At 52.8% G+C, this 17699-nt stretch overlaps 1 protein-coding gene across 2 annotated transcripts in view; it reads left to right on the top strand.

The window, feature by feature from the left end:
- LOC144732380 (ran-binding protein 9-like) overlaps nucleotides 1-8428 on the top strand; it is a 63397-nt gene extending 54969 nt beyond the window's left edge. For both annotated transcript variants that reach the window (XM_078613882.1, XM_078613883.1), the window contains 6 exons: nucleotides 17-306; nucleotides 792-903; nucleotides 1291-1484; nucleotides 2494-2648; nucleotides 3945-4056; nucleotides 4567-8428. In XM_078613882.1, the coding sequence (XP_078470008.1) occupies nucleotides 17-306; nucleotides 792-903; nucleotides 1291-1484; nucleotides 2494-2648; nucleotides 3945-4056; nucleotides 4567-4694 (991 nt within the window). In that variant the 3' untranslated portion in view covers nucleotides 4695-8428. The remainder of the gene's footprint in view (nucleotides 1-16; nucleotides 307-791; nucleotides 904-1290; nucleotides 1485-2493; nucleotides 2649-3944; nucleotides 4057-4566) is intronic.
- The last annotated feature ends 9271 nt before the right edge of the window (nucleotides 8429-17699 follow it).

Here is a 17699-nt window from a genome sequence, read left to right on the forward strand (position 1 = left end):
GTGCTGCGTCCCCCAGGGTGCGGCAGTTTGTGGAGATGGTGAACGGCACGGACAGCGAGGTGCGCTCGCTGGGCGGCGTGCGCAGCCCGAAGTCGCAGGAGCCCTACCCGGCGAGCCCTCTGCGCTCCTGCCACACGCCGGGCTCGAGCCCCGCGCACGCGCAGGTCGCGCCCGTCGCTGCCGCCGCCACAGCAACCGCCGCGGCCGCCGGTGCCGCGCCGGTGCTGCACCCGGCCACCTCCTCGTCCTCGTCCTCCTCTTCGTCGTCTTCGTCGTCCTCCAACGGGGCCTGCACACATCCTCTGAGTACGCGCCTTGGCGCGTGGGCCCGGGCGCACGAGGCACCGTCACGCGCGCACGGAGAGAGCGTGGGGACGGTGATGTAGGGTTGTGGGGACCTACAGCGCAGGCCGTGCTGGTGCAGCACTAAGCTCCGAGCGGGAGTGGTAGCGCAGCACCAAGCTGTGACCGCCTCGTATTGATTCCCGGCTACGAGTAACATCGGTGGCAAGTGCACCTGGGCCTCTCCTACGTCAATTGAACCTTGAGTAGGTTCATGGCGTGGGTTGTGAACAACAGCACTGGGAGACGATGGTGGCCGGGCATGGCCACACCACTACCTTTTTTTCCATGCCTGCACTCATAGGTGCCGCCCCCGCTCACAGCAGTTTGACCCTCTTGTCGCTGTTTGACCCTCGTGTGCCGTGCCAGCCTTCGTACGTGCTCGCGAACAGCACTTGCCCCAATAGTCTGTTAAGGCTATACAGAGGATATTTGTCTTTGTGTGATAGGTGAGGGGGCGGGCAGCAGTAATGGTGTGTCGGAGGGAAAGCCGCCCGGCTCTGCCCGGCACGGCAAGCACACAGCCAACCACAACGGCAGCTCCAACACAGACGACAGCAGGTCAGTGTCGCCGGCGTTCGTGGCTTGGCTCCTCGGCTCCTCGGCGCCCTGGCGGGGGGGGGGGGGGAGCCGCGTGCCATGGTGGCCTGTAGAGCGGAGAAGCCGTCGTGGCGGCCCGCGTGCCCTGCAAGCTGCCAGCGAAGAGTTGAGAAGCGAATTGCCAATGTCTGATTTCAACCGCAGCGGATTGGTGTTATTTTTTCGCAATGAAATATAATAGCACCCGGTCATTGTCTTGAGTGTGCATCTCGCTTAAGTAGAAGACTCTGGCTGGTAACGACGCCTCCCTTCCTACCCGGCTCCCTCCACCTCCCATTTAATTACACGGAGCCAACCCCCCTGTTCGCCCCCGCCCCCCCCCCCCCCCCCCCGTGTGCGCGCCTGCAGCAATGGAGAGGACGACGATGACGAGGAGGACGAAGAAGAGGACGAGGAGGACGACGAGGAGGAGGGGATGGACTACTACAGCAACGGCGTGACGGAGCCCGCCGAGACCAATGGCGTTCTTAACGGCAGCTGTAAGCACGACGGCACGGTGACGGCGCGCCTCGATGAGGAGGAGGAGGACGACGCCGACATGGGTACGGCGTGTGGGTCTCCCGTCGTGCGCACGCGCCCCCGTAGGGTTTTATTGACATTGCTCTTTAGCTATTTTTATTGTACCAGATAAGGCCTGCTGAGGATTTTTTCTCTTTTTCAGAAGCGACCTGCCCACAAATTATAGCTCAACGAAGTTGCTTATTGCGTGGAAATGTATTGCAGCCAATTACTATTAATGCGTGTTGGTTATAAATTTCGAGGGAAAAACCGGAGGACTAGGAGAAAAACCCACGCTCCTACGGGGAGAGAGACACCGCAAACTCCAAATACACAGCAGGCCTCAGGGTCGGGATCGAACCCACGACCTCCTGTATACCAGGCGAGTAGTTAACATCTCACCACGGAGAGAGAGAGACACGCAAACTCCAAATACACAGCAGGCCTCAGGGTCGGGATTGAACCCACGACCTCCTGTATACCAGGCGAGTAGTTAACATATCACCACGGAGAGAGAGAGACATGCAAACTCCAAATACACAGCAGGCCTCGGGGTCGGGATCGAACCCGCGACCTCCTGTATACCAGGCGAGGTAGTTAACATCTCACCACCGTTTCCCAGCGTGCGGAACCCCGCGGTGGGTTCCCCGCGGTGGGTTCCGCATCCTGTACTCATCCCGAGGTGAGTCGTGAGCGTCGGCCGTACCGAGGGCGCCTGCGAGTGTCGCCCGTGGTTTTGTGTTGCCCAGAGTGAGTGTTGTTCCCTGTCACGAGTCGCACGTAGCGAACTTTCCCGTAGCCAGTGCACCATGCTGTGTTCTCCGCACCAAGTGTTTTACACGAGTGTGTTGCGCGTGGGTGCATTGTGCACGCTGTTTGTGTGTACCTGTGCGCGTGCCGGATGCGGTCTGTGCAGTGTCCGGTCTGCATGATGTGCATTGTGAGTGCGGTGCCTGTGGATGTGTTGTGTCTGCGTGTGGTGTTGAACTGCCATTTGTCCGGTGCGTGTGCTTCTTGCGGTTGGGGTAACGTGGCGTGCGCGGTGTGTTCCAGACGTAGACGTGGCTGGCGTGCGGAGGCAGCTGTGCGGGGGGTTCCAGGCGGCCGTGGAGCGAATGATCCAGTTTGGCCGGGAGCTGCAGCTCATGTGCGACACGCTGACCCGCGAGGACGGCAAGCACACCGCCGACAACTCACGCACGCTGCAGGCAAGCGCACACACGCACACACTACAACAAATATCTCCCGTATCGCCTGAACAACGGAATGTTGTTAGCGACCATCATGTATGAAGGCCGGAACGGCACACGAGAGAGAGGGGTGGCCACCATCACGTCTAGACACCTTTGTCTCCCCAGTGGCGATGTTTACACACCGCACCAGGTACTCAGAGTCGACCTAGGGGAGGCCCAGGACCAGTTTAGATAATCGTCACTTTTGTTGCTGGTGGCCGTGAGCGGGAATCGAACTCGCATCGCCGGGTTCGTAGTGCGGCGTAGCGCTAACCGCCGCACGACGTGCACCTCGAGCACGGCGATCCCCGCTCTGTTGCCGTTCAAGGCGGCATTCGCACTGGAGAGGCAACGTCCGGAGACTTGGTCATGAGCGGAGCTTGAAGATCGGGGTGTCGACTGCAACAACTTTTCAGGAATTTTTGCAGAAGGGAGGAAGCGATGGCAGCGTGGTGGAATCACAAGCATTGATCGTGATGATTTCGATTTTTTGTTTACTCTTGTGCAGAATTTGTGGCGTCTTGGACTGTGGATTTCTTGCACAACTGCTCGTTATAATGTAACTTCCCGAAAAATAATTTTCAATTTCACGGCTAACAAGTCACTTGTGTGTTTACTTTGTTGTCCTTCCTCCACACCTTGAATTATCACGGTTTGCTCCGAGCGGGGCGACAAGTTCAACGCACATGTACATTTGTTTGCAAAGAGCCGGAGCCTCGAGTGCCACTGAGAAGGGGAGAGACACCAATGTCACTGCTGAAACACAATCTGCCATTATACCCACACGGGGTGACGCACATGTAACATCGGGATGGGGGAAAAAACATCACTTGGTAAACTTTGTTCTTCCATTCGCAACGGTATTCTTTTAGTCGTCAAATAAAAAATATTTAACTTTCTTTTTTGTAGAAATTTAATCAAAATAGAAAAACACAAAACCTTACGATTGATTTTTTACAGCAGAGAAATAAATACCGTATCAAGGCTTTAAATGCCGAATTAGGATTGTATGTGCAAAATAATAACATCGTGTGATCAATGGCAATTGCGAATGGTGTGAAAGAAGTTCAACGTACATACATAAAAGCACGCCCTTTCCTTTTCAGCCGACGCAAGTTTCAATCGGTTGCCTTGGGCATCGTGTGGCGTTCGGGGGGAGGCTGCAATTTTTTGGAGCTGTTGTATTGGCGGGGCGGGGGCTAGGAGCGTTGTGTATATTGCCCCTGTAGACCGAGTGCCATGCGTGGCGTTTGCGTGCGTGCGTTGGTGCAGGACGCGTTCAGCTTGCTGGCGTACGCCGACCCCTGGAACAGCCCCGTGGGCTATCAGCTCGAAGCCACGCAGAGGGAACAGATCTGCAGTGCACTCAACAGCACTATCCTAGGTGCAGCATTCGGACACACGCGTGTGGACACAAGTGGCCTTGACATCCCACTGCCAGGATGCGTTATTACAATGGAATTGGTGGCAAAATTGAACATCTTTTTTTTCGTATGAGAGTTTTCTGAAGGATAGCTGGCCACATGGGCTATGCTTGGTGGAGCCATGTGGCCAGCCATGTAGCTGGCCACATGGCTATGTTCGAAATGCTTGGTGCAAAATTGGGAATATTAAAGTTTTTTTCCTTTTAGGGGTCTCTTCATCTGTTTGGGGTCACCGTGGGCATCGACAGTCAGTAGTCATCCTACTTTGGGGGGTACTAGCCAGTTGCATAGGAATGTGGAATTTCCATCACCAGCTGAGGGCCGCAAAAGGAAATGTTGAGTACCGGTCCGTTGCCAAATTGATCAGGATTATTACACCGTGGCTTGTCGAATGCGAGACCCGCGGCCGAGTGGCGACGTCTGACCACGTTGCGTGTGTGCTGCTGCTGCTGCTGCCCTTGTCTCTGCAGAGGCTCAGGGCCTTCCCAAGCAGCCGGCGCTGCTGCTGGCCGTGGGGCAGGTGACCGAGTGCCTGCGCCTCATGTCCCGCTCCAGCCTCGGGGCGTGCGCGTTCGCGCGGCTCGAAGACTACCTTTAGTGTCGCACACAACGCACGGGGGGCGCGTGCGTCGTGTGCGTGGTGCGTGCGTGCGAGTGTTTTGGAGCGAAGAAGAGCCAATGCATGCGCTCCGGAAAAAAAATACGACCCAGCCAACCCGACTCATTATTATTATTATTTTTGTTTATTTTGTTGCACACGCGCATGATGCACCCACGCGCTACGGGCAGCCTGCCCCCACCGCCCGGTGGAGCTTCGGGGTCGCGCACAGAGACAAACGCCACGAGCGCTCCGCTGCGCTCGTGCCGCTCGCCGAGACGCGAGCGATGGGACGAGTTGCGCCTCCCGCCGTGCCCCGCCGCCCGCCTCAAGCTGCCCGGCACCACGGAGCAAGGCTCGCCGGGGTTACAGCGGCGATGTTAACCACCCACGGACTATAAGCGTGTGTTTTAAAAGAAGTTTTTATTTCATTGTTGTGTTTATTTTCTCCCCCCTTCCGATATTGTAAACGTTTTGCATTTGAGTGAAATAGAAAGAGAACGTGAGAGAGATGCATACATAAATAGAAAACTAAATATTTGCAGGGCATTTCTTCAACTCGCCGTTGCCTGGTTCGTGACAACTGGGTATGGGGATGGCTCTACAAGGGGCGGCTTTAACGAGGGTGTTCATTAAACAAGTGTGTATGTGTGTGTTAAAGGAGACGAGATGCCGGTGTTGAGGTAGGGGAAGTGTGGAGATGTGGTGTGCTGCTCGGTGGCTTTGCAGTCAAACTGCTCGCCACGCTCAGCCCGTGTGCATTCAATGCGTGCCGCCGACTATCGCTGCCCGCTAACGACCCCTCGTATTGGTAACGCCGAGAGCGCAGCGCGACAACCGAAGGTGAACGGCGGAGAACCGGCAGTGCCGGGCTTGGCGATCGGGGAAAGAAGACAACTGTTAGGCGACGGAGCTAAAATAGCGGCCAATCATAACGTATAACCCTGCCCGCAATACTAACCACACCAGCCAACCAGACCTGCGCGCCCTACCCCCGTGCTCTTAACCAACGGATTAACTCCCCCCCCCCCAGGCACATGCTCCACTTGGAGCACATCCATCATTGTGACCCAATCCGCTGATGCTTCGTGTAGCTCCCATTTTACTGTTCGTGGTCTTTCCACTCGTGGTGTTTACAGCGCCACCTGCTGTCACGTGGAGTTTTTCAATAAGCTCGGCATTCGTGTACCAAGATTGGAGCCAAATCCCACGTTGACATTTACACACCACTTTCTTGCCACACCAGACTGTCCCTCCCCGCCACGTATCTGTACCAGTTGTCCAAGTCTCCGTTTCAAGAGGTCGATGAAAGTCGTTTGACTTTCATCGTACGTGGCCAATTAGTACATTAAAATCGATTTGGTCTGTGTTTGGGGTAGCCCGAATTCAGGCCGTGCTTCCATTTCTTCGAGTGCCTCACCTGCATTTGGCGAGACTTGAGTAGAACTTTCCATCTGACTGAGGGTTGGGGGGGAATGAGCGCTCCGTGCGTCTTGTCGGGCCTCCTGAAGCCGCCCCCTGTGCCAGCACGTAGAGGGCAGGGGCAGATGCATTCATGAAGATCTTTTTTATGACGGGGGAAATGAAAAGCGCGGACAAGTCGTATTTTAGCAAAAAACGACTGTAGACTTGCTTCGGTGCACAGAGTATTACTATTGTTGTTAGAGAGGTCGGTGGGTGAAAGAAGACGGGGGTGTTTGATTTTAAGCGAATTTGCGGTTGTGTTTTTAAAGCGAGTGTATTGCCGAGAAATCCCACGACTGGGACCCGCAGCGAGCGAGCCGCGTGTGAGCTCGGCCGTGCAACGCACCTCCCAGCAGTGCTGCGTCGGAAACAACAAGGTCCCCCCTCCACGGTGCAGACCGCGCAGACGTGTGGGATGCTTTGTGTTCGTTCACACGGTGTTGTCATTTATTTTTGTCCATGACCCTATCTTCCCCCCACCCCACTCCCCGAAAAGCTGTGGAAACATTCATTCTGAAGCATACAACTTTAGCTGCAGGAGACCGGGTTTCGCTTAATGGCACACGGGCGACGCGCCAGGAGAGACTGAAAGGAGGAGGCTGCGGCGACGCGTGGTGATTTGACGCGACGTGCTGGCGGGCCGTGGGGTGAGGTTCGTGTAAAAGCAGCGGCGGCAGCAGCTCATCCCATTTGTTAGCGGTGCGTCTTCCTTTCCCATTTGGCTTCTCAATATGAAATGTAACGCCGAGCAAATGAGCGGCACTCCGGTCAGAGCGTTCGCCATTAGTAGGTTGCGATTCGGGACGTCAACAGTGGGGTCATCCAATTTGAATACACAGGCCCCTGTCATAGGAATGTGAAATGTAACGCAAAATGTACTTCTTTGCCACCAATGGAGGGTCAGTGCCCACCCCATTGCTCTTGATGCTCATAAAACAAAAACCCCGTCTGGAGCTGTGCGCGCGTCCTGACGGTGGGTCTCCTGGAGCAGAGATTCACAGCCACCGATCGCGGTCCCAAAGCTTTACAACCCAAGTCCAAACCCTTAAATAATCTACACCTCGAGTTTACTTTTCATGAGTTTTACAAAAGTGTTTACCATAGCAATGAAACGGCAAATGTTGTAAACCTCACTCTTTCCTGTGTTTTCCTTTCTATGTTGTACCCAAAATATCTTTCGTTGGTCCTTTATCAGTCGTGCTGTGGCGTGGAGAAATTTGCATTTGTAACCTTCGGCGGTGACAGCCAGCGGTGCATCGCTTGGTGTTAAAGAACCGCCTCTCGGAAGAAGACGCCGTAGGACTACTTTTAGGGGCTCTTCACTATGCCTCTTGCACACACTACCACGTACCCTGCACAAAGAGAGGGAATCCGCCAAACGAAATGACAATTCAACCGTACCCGAGCGATCGTTTTAACCGTGGGGCGGCTGCCTTTGCATGGTCCCAGGCTCTCGGCGATGCCTCCCTCCTCGGTGCTCTTGACGCGGTGCTGGCTCCCCGAACCGCCTGGGCCACCTCTACATTTGCCTGTTCCATTTAAATCTCGGATAACGTTTTGAGAGCACGGGGGGCAAAAATCCGACGATTGGCACGGTTGGCTACGTACGGTGTGAAAGAAGTTCAACGTACATATGCATAAAAAAACAACTCAACTGAGGCTGCTCAAGGATGTTGACTGGCTCACCCGTGGCGTTGCTCACCGAGTCCATGAGGCTGTGTACACGAATCAACTTCTCTTGAAACGGGCAGGGGGCTTGCAATGCCACTGGGCTCCTTGGAGCTTCGCCGTGCTCCCATTGGATAGGCGCGGACACGGCTCGTATCTTGTGCGAGTGACGATTGCACATTTGACTTTAAAACTTCCACATTTGAAACATTTCAAATTTACTCATCATGAAGTTATATCAGTTTGAACCATCTCTGGTGCGTTTTGAATATTTTTTTTTGCGTGTAATGCACCAAATTTTTTGTGCGCATTATCAAGTGTTATAAAACTCTTGGAACAGCACTATCTCCTTCATCTGTGGGTTTTGGAAATGCGCATGATCCCGATGTTCCTTGCCGGGGCTCCAAGTGGACATTGGGGCCCTCCGTGGCCATGCTGCCTAAGGTCCCCGCGCCATGCTGGCAGGTGATGCTAGCGGTGGTGACCACACTTTGTAAGCTAAACAATAAGGGGTAAAGTTACGAACATCAATTAGTCATTTTAATTTTCAATCATTTCATGTTTTTATATATCTAAAAATAAAAATTCTTCAGCGTTTAAAAGTACTACGTTTTTACGTGCTACGTGACCAACCGCCCTTGTCTCTGTACGCCTGACCACGCCGTGACGCTTTGCCTCTAAAAGGGGGGGGACACGTAACCTGGGAGAGCCGTCTAGCGAACGGTAGAGAGAGGTGCGGGAGCCTCATCGTCCCAAAGAGAATGGGAATGGTCTGGCTCAACCAGGCCAGGCCCAACACCGCACGGAGACACGAGGACATTGCTTTGGTGAACGTTGACCGCGCGACGCCGCGGCGTTGTGAAGTGTCGCCCGTCGTGTGTGTAACTGCTCCTCCTGCGCGTACTTTGTGAAGGACCACCTGCCAATACCGACGTGCTGGCGTTATCCATTGCTAAGCTCCGATTTTGATTTGTGTGCCTAAAAGGTCCCCTCTGCGTGTAAAGACGCTGTTTTGTTCAAAAGGGGTTCTACGTTGGAAGACGACCGACGGGCATTCTTTGATGAGGTCGCTGTTGGTGTACGTGGGAGAAATCCAGAGTGGAGAATGAAAATGCACATACAGTACACGTGTAGGTCAGAGACGGGCTCACTCTGCAGCACCATCCCTGCTCGACTTTAATGGCCCAGCGTCTTACGCGCGTCATCTTCACCGCCCTCGCTACGCCCGGACGATTTCAGTCTACCACAACCCTCCCCCCGGCCCGTGTGCCGCTTGGTTGGCCCTGACCGTGCGTGACCCCCGGCCACCGTCACGGCGGCATCGTCAGGTGTGGCCGTGACCCCCCCCCCCCCCCGGCCCGTGCGTGGTGACGCTCCGCACGATGCTCGCCGCCGGCCCCTCTTCGCCTGGGTGGTGGTGCCGCCTCTCGGCGCTGATTTCTGGGCTGCGCGCACGACCCGAGGCAGGTGGTGGCGCAGAGACGGGCGGTCGGTGCAGCTTCGCCGAATCCCATGTCCACGAAACGTGAACTAAACTTTGAATCGATGCAATAAACTCGATCCTGAACCGGTTAAGAGTTTAGAAAGATATTTTCCCTTCAGGAGAATACCGTGACATGTAAAGTGGATTTTTTTTCTCTCCGTTCCTTCCAGTGAGGAATATATGTATACAAAGTAATCTCATTTTCGCTTTTACTCGGTGTGCGTCCGCCTGCCTGTTGTAGACACTTTTGCACATGCTCCACGGTATCCTTCAAGCAAAGCACCCTCTCTCTTCATTTCAACAATACCCAGTACACATCGGAGGTTGTAGAAATTGTCCAAAATAGATTTTTTTTAAGTTTGGGTAGGCTATTAATTGACTTTGTTAAACTTATACATAATTGAAGTAAAGCAAACTTAACTCTATTTTCATATATTCCACAATGCATGCGTGCAAAAACTGCTCCTGATTTGAGCTGATTGGCCCACGGCATCGCTGCTGTAAAATCCGATAGACTCGTGGCGGGGATGCGTCTTGCCGTGGCAGTCCCAGCTAAAGCCGAGCGGTGGGCTTCCGTGCGTGGAAGCCGAATCGAGGGCACCGATCCCCCGTTGTGAACCTGCGGGTAGCGTCGTGTCGTCGGCGTGGCGTCACCTGGAAGTGAGCGTCCTCGAGAACCAGCGCGGACTGACTTTGCCAGCCGGCTTGGCCAGCCGGCTTGGTCTTCTCTCCTCCAGCTCTGGTTCAGGTTTTGGTGTTTGTAGTCCCGTGAGTGTCGGGACCGCTTCCCGGGTCGGATCCTTTCCAGGGCGTGCAGGCTCTCGTGTGAACTCAATGACCGTCTATTTTATTTGAACGTCCTCCCTTTCGGTTTTTTTGGCATTCGTTTTCACCCGGCTGCTCAGTGTGGTTCCGTTTTCTTGGCCTGGCCACTTTGTCACCATTCCCTCCAAGCAAAAGTTTCTCTCGAAGGGTACCGCTGTCGCCCGTCCAAGAGAAATTAAATAAGTTCTCGGATTGTGCCGTCGCTGCCGATCTGTGTGCCGCTGCTCGTTTTTCCGTGGGGCCCGGCGGACCGCTGAGGCACCGTGGAAGAAGTTCAACATACAGAGCAGAAGGGGGGGGGAGGGGGAGAAACTCAGATGGGCCTGAGCAGTGATGAAGTCGGGCAGAACGTGCGCAGCGCTTGCATTTAGGTGTTGTGATGCAAGTTCAGGTGGCGAGGTGGCTCGGAGGTCAGTTTGCCGAGCTGGTACTGCTCGGTTTCTGAGCCCTAGACCGTTGGTAGTAAATTGATGGCCTCAGCCTGGTGTCACCGATGACTGCACGAAAAAAAAAACAGTCATTATGATGTGGTTCTGAAACTTAATTGGGCTACATTCCATAGCATTGGTTTTCAGTTTGACTATTATTGCTGTCAGTAGCAGGGCAGGTGAGAAAGTGATCTCCCCTTCTATATGGACTCGAGGTCACTCGAAGGGATCTCGAGGTGGTTCTGTGTAACCTGCTTCTGTGGGCTGTCCTCTTGACGCGCCGTTCCGCGACAGATCCGAATGAACGCTTTTGTCTCGTGACATGACGTCAATAAGACAATTGGGTAGAAACGATGTCCGAGGTATTTTTTTACACGATTTTTTTTGTGAACAACGCTCAACGTACTATCTTTGTCAGCTCAATTTCATGTCGGCCGAAGAGCCCGGTGTAAATCCAGCTACTGCTGCATCTCGAAGTTCGACGAGATTGATGTTCAGGCCACAGTAGGGGGAGGGCTCATAGCTTCATTGCAGCCAAGCATAGGCGAGGCATTGGTGAGTTTGTGTCTCCATTTGTCGCAATGAGTGAAGCGTGCGGAGCTAAAAGTCGTTACCCCAAATTGTGTCAATTCCTTGCAAACCGACGACGCCAGCCAGCCCTGTCGATGATTGAATCTTGGAATGTTGCTGTGCCGCGCGTCTCCCAGTGGCGTTCCTGTAAAACCAGACTTTGAGCCATGAAATCGGCCCGAATTCTGGTCTCCCAGAAGCTATGTTTGAGAATGTCGATCCTGACTGAATAAGTGGCCTTGTGTTGTTAAAGGCTTTAGATGTTACTGTGCACGGGTGTGGTGGGGTGAAATGCAGAAAGGCATTCGATGTAACGTGGTAGTGTAATGTCGGTGAGGGCAAGTATATGGCACGTGCCTCTGTCCCGCTTGATGTTACCGCTCTCAATCTGTCTCTCGTCAATAACACGTTTACACTTTAGGCCAATGTGCAATGCTGGAGGAATTTTCACCGCTACAGATTCGTGCGCAGACAAGTACGAGGGGTGTTTCAAGAGACGCCGAGGCAGAATTGGGAGGTTAACCGCGGATCGGGTATCGCGCGCGCTCGGCTGAGAAGGCGCTCGCACGTTCAGCATCAGTTGCCCACGAGCCCCCGCGTGATTTGTACCATTGCAGCGGCCGCTCTGCTCTTGCCCGAGTGGTGGTCGGGGTTGCCTGTCGGGTCACCGTCGGCCCTCTTGTTCGGGTCGCCCATCGCTAACTGACGGGTTGCGCGTTTTTTGGGACGCCCTCGTGCGTGCCATGACATGCAGCTCGTGCCACGATTTAGATTGCGACGCAAACCATAAACCACGTTGCTTCTTTGTCGATCATGGACACGATCTATCCGAGGCAATGTGTACATATAAATTAAGCATTTTTGGACATTAAACATTCTGCTGCTCCAGGACGATGCGATGCCCTCGCGGCTATTAAACGCCCCCCCCCCCCCCACACGTCCCGAGCTCTGTAGACTCGCTTTGTGCGGCTCCGACTGTGCGTCGTCACATCGTAGTGGGGAGGGGGGGGTCACGGTGGCCCCAGCGTGTGGCTGTGCACTCGTCTTCAGCCTGCACGAACGCGCGCGTGCGCGCCCTGTCCGCTGCACGACGCGTATTCGGTGCCGCGGTGCATGCTGGGCATTCCGAACCCAGTGACGTCGATGGAGGGAGGCAATTGCGGCGGCGACGGTGGCGGTGCACGTGAATGTTTCGTGGGGGTTTCCCCCCCCCCCTCCCATTTTAGAATTAAATGCACCTGGGACGGCCCCACAATACACAGCTCGCCTACAAATCAACCCCCGTTATTTCGGTTGTGTGCTCCCTTAACATCAGCGATGATGACGTGCAAAGGTGGAAGGTGCCCGTGCTGCAAAGAGTCGTGGTCAATACCACGCAGCCAGTTTGGAGTTCGATTTCCCGCAGCGGCCTGGTAATTTCCGCAGGGCATTATTGGAACCAAAGGTGCTGACCGCTGCCAGGCGGATTCCGACACGGAGCGCTAGACCACGATGTGCCTTCGTCTTAGCTCAAATTTCTCCGTGTGAGACTGCCCACGACTAAATTGTAAAATTATTATATTTGTTCCTACGGAACGACAGTATGTTCGGGTATCCTATGCAGCTAATGATGAATCGGGCTCATTCGGTTAAATGGGTCATTGTTGGGCGCCGTTCCCCGAATTTACCGATCTGCTAAAAAAAAAGTTCGCAATTGACATTTGGAAAAGCTGCGATGAAGGAGAGCACCGCGGGCCGTGCATCCAGAACCTCCCCTCCCCGCGCCGATTGGAGGTCGCACGCAGCCGGCAGAGCACTGCCTCGAACGCCACTCGCCGTTCCCCGCCGCTGCAGTGTGCGTGCTCTGTCCACGCTTAGCAACCTTCGGTATAACAACAAGACAAAGTCCTCGTGAACGCCCATTGCACCTGATGATTGCTAAACCTGCACTGTTGCGGTGGTCCCTGAGACCCGGTGTTCGAGAAGCCCTGTGCTGCTGCTGCGTGTCGCCACAGACGGTGGAACTGGAAAGAAGTTTGTCCTCTTTTCTTCACGGCTTCAAAATTTTGACGGCCGCAATGTCGCAACAAACATGGCCCGCTGTTATAATGGTCTCTTTACAAGAGTCGGGCTCGCAATATTTGTTTTTGTCTTGCGAGTCTTGCAGCATTGTGGGTATTTCCCATGATGCCTTTTTGGCTTGCACACCTTTTACGGACAGCAGTGGTTCTTAACCTTTACAACAGCCCTCGTTACAAAACACAATGTTACTAAATACACGCGGGGTTTGATGAAACAAAGTAAGTTGTAACTTACGTGCCCGTGCTTAATTTGTGTTTCGGTTATTTACCTTCTAGACAAACGTGGCCACGTCTCGCACCGCCAGAAAGGGCATCTCGCACCCCAGGGGGTGCCTGATGCACCCCAGGTCAAGAACCACTGACCTCAAGGAATCGTAACAACATTATCGAACATTTCCGAGAGGGTGCACGGGAAATTAATTTACTACATTACTCGTAATAAAATTATTCTCAGAGAATTCCGGGTTTTTTTTTTCCTCTCAACCATTTCGGCGATGTTTAAAGAGGATTGAACATCGCCGCACTCACGAACGTTTGGGGTATTCTTGTGGTGCACGTTGTTGATGTTGAACAGACCTTTCAGTGTACAAAGTACATTTTTTGTTATCGGTTCAAGGGGTCGTTGTTGTTATCTTTGGCGCAGAGAAGGGGTCGTTTCGCCGCCAGTGAATGAACTCGCGTCGCCGCGCGCGCGTTGAGCAGTTCGGTTCCACGCGAGTTCTGCTGCTGCTGCTGCACTCGCGGACACCACGACCCTGCGCTGCTCACCTCCGAACCCGCCCAGTGGCGGTGCCGAGCTGGGTGTGGACCGGCACGGCTCGCATAGCGGACTGGCAAACGTCGTGCGAGCGGTGAGGGCGCTTCGCACAACGAGGGTTAGAGAGGCAGGGAGGGTAGGGGAGGTAGGGAGGAGGGGGGGAGTTGGTTTTGCTTGCCGAGTTCCGCTGTGTCCTCCAGGCGCGTCCACCACACCCGGGCGATCCGTTGCGCCAAGTGGGTTGCATGCAACTGAATCGCTCGTGCGTGGACGTCTCTGGCGTCCACGCACGAGTAGAGGCAGCGATCTGCTCGGCGATTCATCGTGACGTTACCCCACCATGTGCACGTTTACAAACTCCGATTGATCGGTCGTTACGATCCTGAGGGAGGGGGCAGGGCTGTGCTGTCCATGGCGTGGACAGCCGATCCACGGCACACCAGGCGCTGCCGAGTCTCCAACCCTACTCGAGCGGATGTCGACAGAGCGGTCGCAGGGCTGGCGATGGTCGAAGTTGCATGGGTTTCACAGGAGGCGGCATGGTTGCTGATCGCTCGGGGGACGGAGCCGGCGTCACTCCTCACCTGGTCACACGATGGAGTCGCAGAGCTTTTCCTGAAGGATTGTTCCGGTGGCCTCTCGTTCCCGTTTCGCTTCCGCCCCATCCCAGGATCCACTGGATTTGTCGTTCCATCCACTCTGATTTTGTTTGATGTTTCTTCAGCTGCGAGTTTCTCTTTTACTTTTTTCATGGTGAAGTGGGCAATAGAAGCAAGCCTGTATAATGCAGTGTTACTTTGGTTTTCAATTATATATATTTTTAAGTTTAAATGAAACAGTTGAAATCAATAACATTTTCTATTTTATCTCCGTTACGATTTTCAAATGTGGTTTTCGGCTTTCAAGGGGATTTTTCGTCCCATGCAAATGTTTGTTTATGTTGGCTTTTACCCCTGGTATGCGAGTGAAACGTGTGACGTGATTTACGCATTTTGTGGAGACTGCCGAGGTCTGGAAGGAGAGAGCTGCCGATATGTAGAACTCAATCTCATGAAACCAGACCCATGTGGGAATTGGACTTTAGCCTTTTAATCTTTTAACCTGAATCCTAAAGCTAATAATCCGTTCTTGGGATTCCAGATCTCACACTAACTACCTAGTAAACTCGATCCCGTGCTATTTCCACTATGAAGAATCCTGTGCTTTTTCGTAATCCATTCGTATTCATAATCCTGCGCTCATGCCACACCGATCTATGTTCAGGAGTTGTCGGCTTCCGTGGCACCATCTGCCGGGATATCTCGCGCACAAGTCGCCATCGCACGCGCTGGCTTCCACCATCTAAGCCAGACGTCACGTCACGTGGTGTCAGGCAGAGCACCAAACGTCAATGCAGAATCTCGGGCTCTTGCGGTTTATAATTAGTCAACTCGTCTACAGCGTGTTTGAGAATTAACAGTCTCTGTTAAACTAAAAACTATACAACATTTTTATTTTACCAGGTAAGGCCCACGCTGAGTTATATAGCTCGTTTTCAGAAGCGACCTGGCCACAAATGGGTGCACAACGCAGTGGATTATCGTGTGAAAATCTATATCAGCCAAACACTCTAAATGCATGTTTCTAAATGTGGAGGGGAAAACCGGAGGACCCGGATAAAAAAAACACGCGACCACGGGGAGAGAGAGACATGCAAAGAATTCCCAAATATACAGCAGGCGTCGGGGTCGAACCACGACCTCTTGTATACCAGGCAAGGGAGTTAACATCTCGCCTCCGTGGCGCTCAGTTGGCGGAGCAATGTTGAATCAGAAATCGGGCGATGTCGTTTCGAGAGCTGCGCTATCCGATTGTGTGGGTAGTAGATCGCTCTCGTGTGATTATGGGAACGGCTACCCGATAATCGGGTAACACAAAATTAGTTTGGGGGTGTGGGGGGGAACTCTCCTCCGTGTCCAGGTGTGCCGCTGGACGGGAGGTGATGAGCGTGGCTTGATAATGTCATTGTCATCTTCCATCAGCAGTGTCGCGTGGGTGGGACTTGTAAGGGATGTCCCGCCTTCTTTTTAAGACGGCCCGAGTAATCGACCACAGACAAAAGGAGTCTTAATTGGCGAATTGTACCGGCTCTCGTCACGTTCAATGAATGCCACACTCCGGACAGCAGCACCTTCCCTCGCAATCACGTTGCAAACGTTCTTCACTGCGCGGTTGTTGACCTGCGCAGTCAGTGTGCGGGATGTTGAAGTGACCGTTGACAGGAGCTGCCCTCCTGGTGGGAAGGGCCGGCTGTTGAGGGCGTGCCGCCCGCGTGTTCACGCGAACCGCCCACGTGTTCACGCGTGTCGCCCGCGTGTTCACGCGTGCTCACGCGAACTACTGGCTCTCGTTTGTAAATCGACGCAGCGGCTTCTCACAGGGGACCAGCCAGAAGTCAGGGAGTCCTTCAGTGTTCACTTTTGTTCATTATTCGCATTTGCCATCGATCACACGACGTTTATCTTTTCCACGTACAATCCTAATTCGGCATTTTGAAGTCTTGGTCAGGTATTTATTTCACTGTTGTAAAAAAACACTCATAAGGTTTTGTGTTTTTCTATTTGGATTAAATTTCTACAAAAAATAAACCTCAATATTTTTCATTTCATTTTACGACTAAAACAATACCGTTGTCAATGAAAGAATACAGTTTATGAAGGGATGTTTTTTTCCCCCATCCCGATGTTACATGTGCGTCACCCTGTGTGGGTATAATGGCAGATTGTGTTTCAGCAGTGACATTGGTGTCTCTCCCCTTCTCAGTGGCACTCGAGGCTCAGGCTTTTTGCAAACAAATGTACATGTGCGTTGAACTTCTGTCGCACCGCACGCAGTCCACCGTGATAATCGGAGGTGCAGAGGAAGGACAATAAATTGAACACGAATTCCACAACCAACTTCCGGGGCGCACATTTGTATAATCCTGGCTCTCGTAACCTCTCACTTTTTAGAAGATACAAACAAAACATAAGCTCGACGATGCACGTTCCTTCAATGAATATTGTCCAGAAAAACTAAAACTGCGCCTAAAAATATCGATTGAAAACACAAATTCCAAAATGTCACTTCGTCGTTTATTTGAGTAGAACGTAAACGTTGAAAACGCCGCTCTTGATTCGCTGTGGTAGTCCGTTGCGCTCTGTCTGTTTTTTTTAATGTGGCACAGATTTAACAATCGGACCTCAAATCACACCCAGCAGCTGGTCGACCCAGTACCCCAGAGGCTTTAGAGTCTAGGCACCCGTAGAACAATCGCACTTTGGGGGGGCCAATCATTCACAATCGGTGGCCCCCTCTTTTCGACGAGGTGTCACGCGATAGACCTGGAAAGCAGCGGCCATCGGCCCTTGGCGCGGGAGCAGCAAAACATTGCCCCAATTCTAGACGGCGGAGTCATCCTGCCTGCCGATGGTATATGCACTTAATCGTCAAAATTCTACACACTTTATTTCTATGTATACATACAAAAATATATCAAACAAAATGAAAAAAATATTACATTTAAAATCTTAAAGAGTTGTAAAACAATTGCTGACTTGTATTTTATCAGTTTGGAAGAACACCTTAACATGCAGGATATTTATAAAAGCATAAGCAACATTTACAAATAATGAAAACGTAAATAAAAAATGTAAATGGTGTCAAGGATGACGTGTAGTGTTAGTGATGCTATAACTTTTCCTGTATTATTTCCTATTTACTTTGACCGCG

This window comes from Lampetra planeri, chromosome 42 (genome assembly GCF_965212315.1).
Source record: "Lampetra planeri chromosome 42, kcLamPlan1.2.h2, whole genome shotgun sequence".
In the NCBI taxonomy this organism is placed as follows: Eukaryota; Metazoa; Chordata; class Hyperoartia; order Petromyzontiformes; family Petromyzontidae; genus Lampetra; species Lampetra planeri.